This window comes from Bufo bufo, chromosome 1 (genome assembly GCF_905171765.1).
Source record: "Bufo bufo chromosome 1, aBufBuf1.1, whole genome shotgun sequence".
NCBI lineage: Eukaryota > Metazoa > Chordata > Amphibia > Anura > Bufonidae > Bufo > Bufo bufo.
This window is the reverse complement of record NC_053389.1, coordinates 383,711,496-383,723,748: the sequence shown is the minus strand read 5'-3', so window position 1 is coordinate 383,723,748 and position 12,253 is coordinate 383,711,496. Positions and strand designations below refer to the sequence as shown.

At 40.8% G+C, this 12,253-nt stretch overlaps 1 protein-coding gene across 3 annotated transcripts in view; it reads right to left on the bottom strand.

The window, feature by feature from the left end:
- Positions 1 to 12,253, bottom strand: part of PDLIM7 (PDZ and LIM domain 7) — a 173,420-nt gene that overhangs the window by 55,161 nt on the left and 106,006 nt on the right. The window contains exons 5-9 of one of the 3 annotated variants that reach the window (XM_040405489.1): positions 11,386 to 11,402; positions 11,128 to 11,217; positions 10,814 to 10,968; positions 9,191 to 9,227; positions 7,579 to 7,873 (exon numbers count right to left, since the gene is read on the bottom strand). The exons of the other annotated variants lie outside the window; for them this stretch is intronic. Of the exons in view, the coding sequence (XP_040261423.1) occupies positions 7,777 to 7,873; positions 9,191 to 9,227; positions 10,814 to 10,968; positions 11,128 to 11,217; positions 11,386 to 11,402 (396 nt within the window). The 3' untranslated portion in view covers positions 7,579 to 7,776. Of the gene's footprint in view, positions 1 to 7,578; positions 7,874 to 9,190; positions 9,228 to 10,813; positions 10,969 to 11,127; positions 11,218 to 11,385; positions 11,403 to 12,253 lie in introns of those variants that run through there. 3 annotated transcript variants of the gene reach the window in all.

Genomic DNA, 12,253 nt, shown 5'->3' with positions numbered 1-12,253 from the left:
GCAATTTTTTTTTTTTACTTTATTTTGGGAAAAGGGCGCTTTTTTTAATACTTGAAACTTTTTTTGTTTTTTTACTTTCTTTTTTAACTTCTTTTTTAACTTTATTTTTTGTCTCACTATGGGACTTCAAGATTTCATGGTCTAATCTCTGTTTCAATAAAGCACAATACATACAGTCCTGATCAAAAGTTTAAGACTACTTGAAAAATGGCAAAAAATCATATTTTACATTGTTGGATCTTAACAAGGTTCCAAGTAGAGCTTCAACATGCAACAAGAAGAAATGAGAGTGAGACAAAACCTTTTTTGAGCATTCAATTAATTGAAAATAACGATTAAACTGAAACAGGCTGTTTTTCAGCTGATCTAAATTTTAGGACCACATGCCTTTATAAGGCCAAATCTGTGCAAAGATGTGGATTCATTGTCATTTTCTGTCAGGTAGTCACAGGTTGTGATGGCAAAGGCAAAAAAAACTCTCCCTTTTTGAACGTGGTCGGGTTGTTGAACTGCATAAGCAGGGTCTGTCACAGCGCGCCATCGCTGCTGGGGTGGGACGCAGTAAGACAGTAATTTGGAATTTCCTAAATGATCCTGAGGGTTATGGAACAAAAAAGTAAAGTGGAAGACCCAAAAAAATTTCATCAGCACTGAGCCGGAGGATCCAATTGGCTGTCTGTCAAGACACTGGACGATCCTCGACCCAAATTAAGGCCCTTACTGGTGCTGACTGCAGCCCCATAACCATCAGACGGCATCCGAGACTGAAGGGCTTCAAAAACAAAAAACTTCTTCAAAGACCTCGTCTCCTTGAACGCCACAGAACTGCTCGTTTGGACTTTGCAAGAGAGTACCAAACATGGGACATTCAAAGGTGGAAGAAAGTTTTATTCTCTGATGAGAAAAAATTTAACCTTGATGGTCCTGATGGTTTCCAACGTTACTGGCATGACAAGCAGATCCCACCTGAGATGTTTTCTACGCGCCACAGTGGAGGGGGCACCATAATGGTCTGGGGTCCTTTTTGCTTCAGTGGAACAATGGAGCTTCAGGAAGTGCAGGGGCGTCAAAAGGCCGCTGGCTATGTCCAGATGTTGCAGAGAGCATTCCTCATGACTGAGGGCCCTCGTCTGTGTGGTAACGACTGGGTTTTTCAACAGGACAACGCTACAGTACACAATGCCCGCAGGACAAGGAACTTCTTCCAGGAGAATAACATCACTCTTTTGGCCCATCCTGCGTGTTCCCCTGATCTCAATCCAATTGAGAACCTTTGGGGATGGATGGCAAGGGAAGTTTGCAAAAATGGACAACAGTTCCAGACAGTAGATGGCCTTCGTGCGGCCGTCTTCACCACTTGGAGAAATGTTCCCACTCACCTCATGGAAACGCTAGCATCAAGCATGCCAAAATGAATTTTGGAAGTGATAAACAATAACGCGGAGCTACTCATTACTGAGTTCATGTTTGGAAGTTGGATTTCTGTTTTGGGGAGGTTTATTTTTTTTTGGGAGGTGTGGTCCTAAACTTTTGATCAACTGAAAAACAGCCTGTTTCAGTTTATTTATTGTTTTCATTAAATTGAATGCTCAAAAAATGTTTTGTCTCACTCCCATTTCTTTTTGTTGCATGTTGAAGCTCTACTTGGAACCTTGTTAAGATCCAGCCATGCTAAATATGATTTTTTGCCATTTTTCAAGTGGTCTTAAACTTTTGATCAGGACTGTATTTATTGTGCTGTATTGAACTGTCAGTGTCTTACACTGTAAGATGCTAACAGTTGCCTAGGAGACCCAGCCCTGCAAGTTAGGACGAGCATTCTCGTCCAAGGTCCTGAACATGTTAAATATAGATCGTGACATGGAAAATTAAAAGTAACATCAGCAAAAATTATTTAAAAATACATTAACCACCTCCGGACCGCTGTACGCACAGACGCGTCCTGGAGGTGGTTGATTCATTCCGAGTGGACGCATATACGCGTCATCTCGCGAGACGCGAGATTTCCTGTGAACGCGCGCACACAGGCGCGCGCGCTCACAGGAACGGAAGGTAAGAGAGTTGATCTCCAGCCTGCCAGCGGCGATCGTTCGCTGGCAGGCTGGAGATGTGTTTTTTTTAACCCCTAACAGGTATATTAGACGCTGTTTTGATAACAGCGTCTAATATACCTGCTACCTGGTCCTCTGGTGGTCCCATTTGTTTGGATCGACCACCAGAGGACACAGGTAGCTCAGTAAAGTCCCACCAAGCACCACTACACTACACTACACCCCCCCCCCCGTCACTTATTAACCCCTTATTAGCCCCTGATCACCCCTGATCACCCCATATAGACTCCCTGATCACCCCCCTGTCATTGATTACCCCCCTGTCATTGATCAACCCCCTGTAAAGCTCCATTCAGATGTCCGCATGATTTTTACGGATCCACTGATAGATGGATCGGATCCGCAAAACGCATCCGGACGTCTGAATGAAGCCTTACAGGGGCATGATCAATGACTGTGGTTATCACCCCATATAGACTCCCTGATCACCCCCCTGTCATTGATCACCCCCCTGTCATTGATTACCCCCCTGTAAAGCTCCATTCAGACGTCCGCATGATTTTTACGGATCCACTGATAGATGGATCGGATCCGCAAAACGCATCCGGACGTCTGAATGAAGCCTTACAGGGGCATGATCAATGACTGTGGTGATCACCCCATATAGACTCCCTGATCACCCCCCTGTAAAGCTCCATTCAGATGTCCGCATGATTTTTACGGATCCACTGATAGATGGATCGGATCCGCAAAACGCATCCGGACGTCTGAATGAAGCCTTACAGGGGCATGATCAATGACTGTGGTTATCACCCCATATAGACTCCCTGATCACCCCCCTGTCATTGATTACCCCCCTGTAAAGCTCCATTCAGACGTCCGCATGATTTTTACGGATCCACTGATAGATGGATCGGATCCGCAAAACGCAACCGGACGTCTGAATGAAGCCTTACAGGGGCATGATCAATGACTGTGGTTATCACCCCATATAGACTCCCTGATCACCCCCCTGTCATTGATTACCCCCCTGTAAAGCTCCATTCAGACGTCCGCATGATTTTTACGGATCCACTGATAGATGGATCGGATCCGCAAAACGCATCCGGACGTCTGAATGAAGCCTTACAGGGGCATGATCAATGACTGTGGTGATCACCCCATATAGACTCCCTGATCACCCCCCTGTCATTGATTACCCCCCTGTCATTGATCACCCCCCTGTAAAGCTCCATTCAGACGTCCGCATGATTTTTACGGATCCACTGATAGATGGATCGGATCCGCAAAACGCATCCGGACGTCTGAATGAAGCCTTACACGGGCGTGATCAATGACTGTGGTTATCACCCCATATAGACTCCCTGATCACCCCCCTGTCATTGATCACCCCCCTGTCATTGATCACCCCCCCTGTCATTGATCACCCCCCTGTCATTGATCACCCCCCTGTCATTGATCACCCCCCTGTCATTGATCACCCCCCTGTAAGGCTCCATTCAGACATTTTTTTGGCCCAAGTTAGCGGAATTATTATTTTTTTTTCTTACAAAGTCTCATATTCCACTAACTTGTGACAAAAAATTAAATCTCACATGAACTCACCATACCCCTCACGGAATCCAAATGCGTAAAATTTTTTAGACATTTATATTCCAGACTTCTTCTCACGCTTTAGGGCCCCTAGAATGCCAGGGCAGTATAAATACCCCACATGTGACCCCATTTCGGAAAGAAGACACCCCCAGGTATTCCGTGAGGGGCATATTGAGTCCATGAAAGATTGAAATTTTTGTCCCAAGTTAGCGGAACGGGAGACTTTGTGAGAAAAAAATAAAAAATATCAATTTCCGCTAACTTGTGCCAAAAAAAAAAAAATTCTATGAACTCGCCATGCCCCTCATTGAATACCTTGGGGTGTCTTCTTTCCAAAATGGGGTCACATGTGGGGTATTTATACTGCCCTGGCATTCTAGGGGCCCCAAAGCGTGAGAAGAAGTCTGGTATCCAAATGTCTAAAAATGCCCTCCTAAAAGGAATTTGGGCCCCTTTGCGCATCTAGGCTGCAAAAAAGTGTCACACATCTGGTATCGCCGTACTCAGGAGAAGTTGGGGAATGTGTTTTGGGGTGTCATTTTACATATACCCATGCTGGGTGAGAGAAATATCTTGGTCAAATGCCAACTTTGTATAAAAAAATGGGAAAAGTTGTCTTTTGCCAAGATATTTCTCTCACCCAGCATGGGTATATGTAAAAAGACACCCCAAAACACATTCCCCAACTTCTCCCGAGTACGGAGATACCAGATGTGTGACACTTTTTTGCAGCCTAGGTGGGCAAAGGGGCCCATATTCCAAAGAGCACCTTTCGGATTTCACTGGTCAGTTTTTACAGAATTTGATTTCAAACTCCTTACCACACATTTGGGCCCCTAGAATGCCAGGGCAGTATAACTACCCCACAAGTGACCCCATTTTGGAAAGAAGAGACCCCAAGGTATTTCGTGATGGGCATAGTGAGTTCATGGAAGTTTTTATTTTTTGTCACAAGTTAGTGGAATATGAGACTTTGTAAGAAAAAAAGAAAAAAAAAAAATCATCATTTTCCGCTAACTTGTGACAAAAAATAAAAAGTTCTATGAACTCACTATGCCCATCAGTGAATACCTTAGGGTGTGTACTTTCCGAAATGGGGTCATTTGTGGGGTGTTTGTACTGTCTGGCCATTGTAGAACCTCAGGAAACATGACAGGTGCTCAGAAAGTCAGAGCTGCTTCAAAAAGCGGAAATTCACATTTTTGTACCATAGTTTGTAAACGCTATAACTTTTACCCAAACCATTTTTTTTTTTACCCAAACATTTTTTTTTTTATCAAAGACATGTAGAACAATAAATTTAGAGCAAAATTTATATATGGATGTCATTTTTTTTGCAAAATTTTACAACTGAAAGTGAAAAATGTCATTTTTTTGCAAAAAAATCGTTAAATTTCGATTAATAACAAAAAAAGTAAAAATGTCAGCAGCAATGAAATACCACCAAATGAAAGCTCTATTAGTGAGAAGAAAAGGAGGTAAAATTCATTTGGGTGGTAAGTTGCATGACCGAGCAATAAATGGTGAAAGTAGTGTAGGTCAGAAGTGTAAAAAGTGGCCTGGTCTTTCAGGGTGTTTAAGCACTGGGGGCTGAGGTGGTTAAACATAAAAACATGATTTAAACAATAGGTCATTTTCTAATTACACATCTCCTTTAGTGCTGCTTCTTAAGACTCCTTATCACTAACTTTTGTTTATTTTAGCAACAAGTAGAGTTAACCCTCACACTGCTTACCTACAGCTAATATAACTGTAATCTATTCATGAAGGCAGTGTAACAGTTAAGTCCCCTGATTTGTAGCTACAACAAAGTAAGTGATAAGGAGACATCAGAGCAGTCAGATGAAGAGAAAGATGAAGACTAGCAGGGAGGATGTCTCTGCCTGTCACACAGCAGACCATTCCATAATCAACACATTGAAACCAAAGCAGTAAAGCTCCTCAGTAAAACTAAAAACAAAAAAATGTATCAGCCACTGCAATCATAGCATGCACCATGCATTAATGGAGATGCCTTGTGGACTTGTGCATTGGGTTTATAGTTTCCTGGCAGCTGTGTAAGGGTAAATTTACATGAGATGTTTTTAACCACGCAGTCAAAATTGCATTAAAAAGGCGCCTAAAACCACACTCATTTTTACCGGGTTTGCTGTGATTTTGTGATGTAGTTATTTACCATACATCTTTAACCCGGAAAAATGCAACATAAATGTACTTCACTTGTATAAATTGCATGGACAATAACCACATCACAAAATCACAGCAAACACAGTAAAACCAAGTGCATTTTCAACATAGCCTCAAGTCATTAGGCAGTTATTTCCAAACAAATGAGTGCTAGATGTGCCTAGGGCAGCATAAACTGTAAGTGCAGCCCTGCCAAATCTGCATTCACAACTGTAATAATTCTTAACAGAAATCATTCACAGTTAATAGCCAGACACAGCCTTTTGCATGCTTCAATTTTCTCATCATGTTAAGGTATGGAGTTGTAATATGGCTCACCTTCTAATGCACCTTTACACTACCTCTGTATGCCTCCAATTTCATATGGCCACATAGAGTTTTTTATGTTGGATTCTATATCAATTATACATAAAAAGTTTAAAGATTTATCAGATTTCAAATATACGGAAGTAATGTGCATATGAAGTATGCGTTGTACATACGGCACCCAACTGCGCCTGTACTGGCATATAGAGGGAGCAGTAAAACTTTACCTCTTATGTGAATGCAGCCTAATACACATATCCTTATGTCAGGTTGCATACATAGATTTGAGAGACTGTCAACCAGTCTTCTTGACTTGGGCTAATTGCTAATGTGTGTTGAATGATGGAAAATAAACTGTTTTTATCCATGGCCCATAGCATTTGTCTTTTCCAAGTAACGTATCCAGAATTCAATAGTTATCGGTCAGCACGATGGCCGAACAGTGGGCTGCTCATGTTATATTACTAAACAGATGACATTGGCAGAGCTGCAGATATTACACAGGGCCTTGAAGTTCTTAGGGTAGCACCCATGTAGAGCTGCTCATATTCCACATCAGCAAAATTTGCACCAAATAAATAGTCACAGCAAATGCGCAGCAAATGGTGAAATCCATGTGAGCAAAATCCACAACATAAATTGACATGCTGCAAATTTAAAACCCGCACCGCATGTCAATTTATAGGTAGATTTTGTCGTGGAAAATGTCTGCAGTGTGTTAATGAGATCTGTCACACACTTCACTGCTACAGAAAATGCTGCAGATGTTTTGCGCACAATTCTGCTGCAGAAAGTTTGAGTGCTCACGCTACATGTGGCTGTACCCTACTGTTAAAAAAAAACATTAGTTGAATTGGACAGTGCTGCAGATAAGTGGTGTATATAACTAAAAAGAAAAGATCAGTTAACACTGGCATCATGGCTTTTGCTTTTACAGAATTGATGATTCTCCATCCTTTTTATGCGTTTGCCTGACCCATTTTGAAAGATACAACGCTGCAAAGTGAAAATAAATCACATCAACAAAAGCTGATACATCAAATATATTTATTGTATCTATGCTTACCCACACCTTGCCCAAATAAAATCAATCTCCCAGTCTCTCCAACAAAATCACTTAAGTTATAGTTGCACACACACACACTGGCTTCACTATAACTACACGCTAAGCATGACAGAAGCTGCAAGGTACACTTGGCAGTAGGACAAGTCCTTGAGCAGTTCATATGGGAGAAATAACAAAGGTAGAAATTTCACAAAATACCCGGCAGTGTGTGTTCTTGAAAAGAAGAGGATATTTACAACATTGTCCTTTAAAGCACTGTAGAATGCACATTTATTGCTCTTTGTACACAGAGATGGATTGAGCTCTATTAAAAGGACAAGCTGTTCTAAGATGTCACACGGCATTACATAAGAAGCACAGTGTAGAGATGGGGTAATGATAGGCCGGTAGGTATGATGTATGATGCATTTAAACAGAAAGCAGACATCATGCAACTCTTGGTCTGAGAATGCGCTGCACTGGGAGTGGCTACCATGACAAAGGATAGTTATCACATCATTGAAGTGTATCAGCTTCCATTTCGTCGTCCAAAATATTCTTCCCCACCTGGTCCCGTCCCTAGTTCTCTGCTCAAGGCTTCACATTAAGGGAGCAGGCCGACCTTTCATGGTGCCAGTCACGCAAACGGGTGTAACGGGGGCTCTGGAGTTCTGTAATGAACTTTTCTCTGCATCATGGAAAGTGGGGGGGGGGGGGGGAGTGGGATATTTAAAATGGAAGGGGCCAGAAACAAATAAAAAATGAGAGAAAGAAGAGGGAGAAATAAGATAAGAAGAACAAGAATAGAGAAAAACAAGTGCAGAGCTATTTAGCATACTTTTATTTTCTTAGTCTAACTTTACCTCATGAATCTAAGTTAAAGAGCACCTTGGCCTAATGTATTTTAAGGAAGGTGCATAAATTCTAGATATTGAGCACCATGCTGCACTGAACGGATCTACATTTCCCTTCAACAATTTTCTGTAACCTTCCTAGCTTTAAAGTTTAGGTCTTACAGAAAGGAAGTAGTATTAAATTACACTTGTAGTGAATAGCTTGCTCAGAAGTGGAGGACTGTCAGGTATTGGTTTGTCACCTGTCCCATAATTTAAGGGACTGAGCACTAATTTGAGTAAGGAAGCAGGCGTTACAAGCAGGGTCAACTAGAGCTGGGCTGCATTTGCTGTGCAGCCATTATTTCTAGGATGTAGAGGATGGTGTTTCCCGTTTGTAATTAATATAACCTAGCTAAACCATAAATTAAGAATATGCATTATTATTATGTTTCATATACAGGTGAAACTCGAAAAATTTGAATATCGTGCAAAAGTTCATTTATTTCAGTAATGCAACTTAAAATTAGAATTTTGTGAAAAGGTTCAATATTCTAGGCTCCAAGGTGTGACACTCTAGTCAGCTCATTAATCCATTATCCCTGAGCAAAGGGTACCTCAAAATTGTGACTTTGGGGTTTCATAATCTGTAAGCCATAATCATCCAAATTATAACAAATGAAGGCTTGAAATATCTCGCTTTGCATGTAATGAGTCTATGAGTCTATCACATATGTTAGTTTCACCTTCAAAGTTGCATTACTGAAATAAATGAACTTTGCACGATATTCTAATTTTTCGAGTTTCAAATGTGTCATAGTGTCACAATAGAAAATCACAACTACGGTAATCAAAGTGAATATGGTAGTGTTTGAACCCATAGGTTACAGTAACCAAGACACAAAACGATAGTCAGCAAAAATCTAAATCTATAGGAATTCATTTTCATTAGTTGCGATGTAGCTGCAAAAGATTCCATGTAGATTCAAAGGGCCATAAAAAAAATCATCCTTCCAGCAGCTGCAACACAGGGTTAATGTTTAACACAGCAGTGAGGTCTGTACGTCTGTGGACAGCACACAGATGAAAAATATGTCCGTCTGAATCAGGCCTAAGTCTGAGAGGCTCTCACACACAAATATTAGTAGCTGCAGCAATTGATGGATGCTCACCTCACCCTTTTCATGTGCTCATCATCGGGGTCTTGCACTAAAATCAGTTACAGCAAAGAGAGAAAATTGGAAGAAAAATAGAGAAGGCAAAGTGAGGCAAAGAAAGGAAAGAACTAAGAAAGGCGAACGAGCAAATGCTGGTAAACCGTTTCCCTGTTGTAGCCAACATGTAGGCAAGAACTGTATGGCCCTACCTATACTTCCACTTAGAAAGGTTTCTGTGTTTCTACAATTTAATACATCTCCTCTACAGTCCACATTTTGTTCTGCACATGCATGTGACAAGGTAAACCCACCAGAATATGCTAAAATTTTGGTTGGAATCACGTGCAATTTTTACACACCTGACCACAGCGGTAAATAGCTGCATGCATTTGGATTAATCCTAAAATTTGTGCAACTATTGGCTACCCCATAGAGACCCAGCCTTATACTCTTCCCTATTATTGGATCCACTCCTGGCTTTAATATATAAACTGCATGTGTAACTAATGCCTTAGAAAGTCTGTTCTAGTTTATATTTAATTTTTTTTATATAGTATCTCATTTTTGAGAGAACATTCTAATCATAGCAGCTATTTTACAGTTTCTGAACATTTTTTTCTTGTAGAAAATAAAAATTAATAATGGTACTTTGCTGGTAAAGTTGTCCGAAGTCTATTTATAAATGAAACCGTTAAGTCATGAAATAATTCCTAATAAAGCTTTTTCCTTGTATTCTCGCGGTGTGAATGCAGGCGGCAGTGTAAACAAGCGATGTTTTCAGTCTGGTTGCCATGACTATGCTGGGTCATGTATTCAATACTATTGTAATCAGGATTCTTTTATGTACATTGTTTAGTCTCTGTACAGTCGTGTATCTAGTACAGACTAGGGAAGAAAGTGTTAGTTTATATAGATCTAGTGCATCTGGAAAGTTTTCAGACTCTCACTTTTTTCACATTTTGTTATGGTGCGACCTTGTGATAAAATGTTTAAAAAAATTCAAGTTTTCCCCATCATTCTGTACTCAGTACCCCATAATGAGAAAGTGAAAACTGAATGTTAGAAATCTTTCCTAATTTACTGAAAAGGAAAAACTCTAATTTTGCATTGACATAAGCTACATGCACACGAACTTTGTTTGTTTCTGTGTCCGTTCCGTTTTTTTGCGTATAGGATGCGGAACCATTCACACCATGTGCTGTCCGCATCAGTATGTCCTTTTCGTAGCCCCGCAAGAAAAATAGAACATCTCCCATTCTTGTCCGTTTTAGGCATTGTTACAATGGATCTGCAAACACCTGGAGTTTGGGGATATTCTGCCGTTCTTCTCTGCAGATCCTCTCAAGCTCTGTCAGGTTGAATAGGGATTGTCCATGGACAGCCATTTTCAGGTCTCTCCAGAGATTTTTTTTTATTATAATATCTTATATAATGATACAATTCTATATCATTTCCATGTCAGTGTATATAAATATGGGAGCACGTTTCAAAATAGGTCCAGGAATCACATACGGTAAGTGGTTTGTAAATATTTTGGAAATTTGTATTGGTTACACAGAGTAATCTCTTACATAGATCTGCATTGGGAAAACTAGAAACCAGCTTGGCTATGGGGCATATCTATGCAGATCAACTTACTGAAATCTGTGCCAGTGAGCTGTGCCAGGATGCGGAAGGAGCGGGACTGAGTGATCCCTGTGCGAGGTTTCCAGTCCTCAGTGTCCTCCATCAGCCTCTTTTTACTGGAGTCATTAGGAAGGTAGGCAGGCTGAGAATCCATCCTAAGAGAGTGTCTGGTACAGGAAAGAACACAGGAATGGAGAGGTAGAGAGACAGACAAGGACACAGGTAAGGATGAAAGGAGAACAGTCTTACTCACAAGGCACCTTCACAAAAGTGTGTAGAACTGGATATTGCAGCAACAGCATTATTAGTAATTGTTATGCACTTACTGATCGTCTAAGAGAAAAGCGTCAAGGGAGGATTGGGTCAATCCGTTCAGGGCCTTGGAAAGGTTTTGCTCTTTGGGGTTTTTGACAACCCTATGAGAGTGAAGAATGTGAACGTGCTCAGAAACACTCCAGGAAACTGCACTGTACACACAGCACACCAATCCTTATTCACCATGCAAAGAGGGCACATGATGTGGACTATAACTACACCAAATTACACAAAACTGACAGACACGACAAAGAAGAATGCTTACTGACTTTTCTATGTTCTCCACCTACAATGGCAAATAGAAGGACAAAGAAAAAGGAAGGAACAAATGAAGAGAAAGGGAAAAAGAAAAGAGAATTGTGCAGATTTAGTTCCAGAATAGGAATAGAGCTGTCATTTTTTCTTGTTCATTATTCCAAATACACATATTAAATGAGAAAAGCATTTATGTAGTTAGCGAAATCCTCATTGCCATCTGTATGAAAAGTACAAAGTTATTTATAAAAACCCAGGAAGAGCTTATTGCACATATGACTGGCTGATGAGGGGAATCTGTGCCCAGAAAGAGGACGATACTGCCAGCTCCTTATTTACAACCTATACAGTATGTACAATGCACAGCAAACTGGGATGCCCAGATCCGACATTTAGATCATTAGTTAATTCCCAAAAGTATCTGCAGTAAAATATGTTGTGGTCGTCCGTGACAAGACGCGTTATTTGCATCATCCTCCCCCTCTATCTGCCACACTTATGGACCTGTTAAATATGTGATGAAGGGTTGAATCTGCTGATCTCAACTGCCCTGCACAACATTTTTTCTAAAAAGTGTTATTTTCCCACACTTAGGGAAGCATCTTTACATAATCGCCTAACATCTTTACATAATCTTAAACTGCAAATACATTTAGTGCCTCTTCAATTTAATTATCTGCCTAGAAGGGAGAAATGCTAAAATCAGCTCTTATGAAGGTCTACAAACAACTATAGAAGACCAAAAGTATATGTAAAAACTGTATTATGAAAGGCATCAAATACCTGCCTGGCGGGAAGGATGTGACCAGCTCCAGTATGTGGAGAGCTTCTGTCACTGATCCTTCAGTCTTACAGCCCCAATATAGCCACAGGTCAAATTAC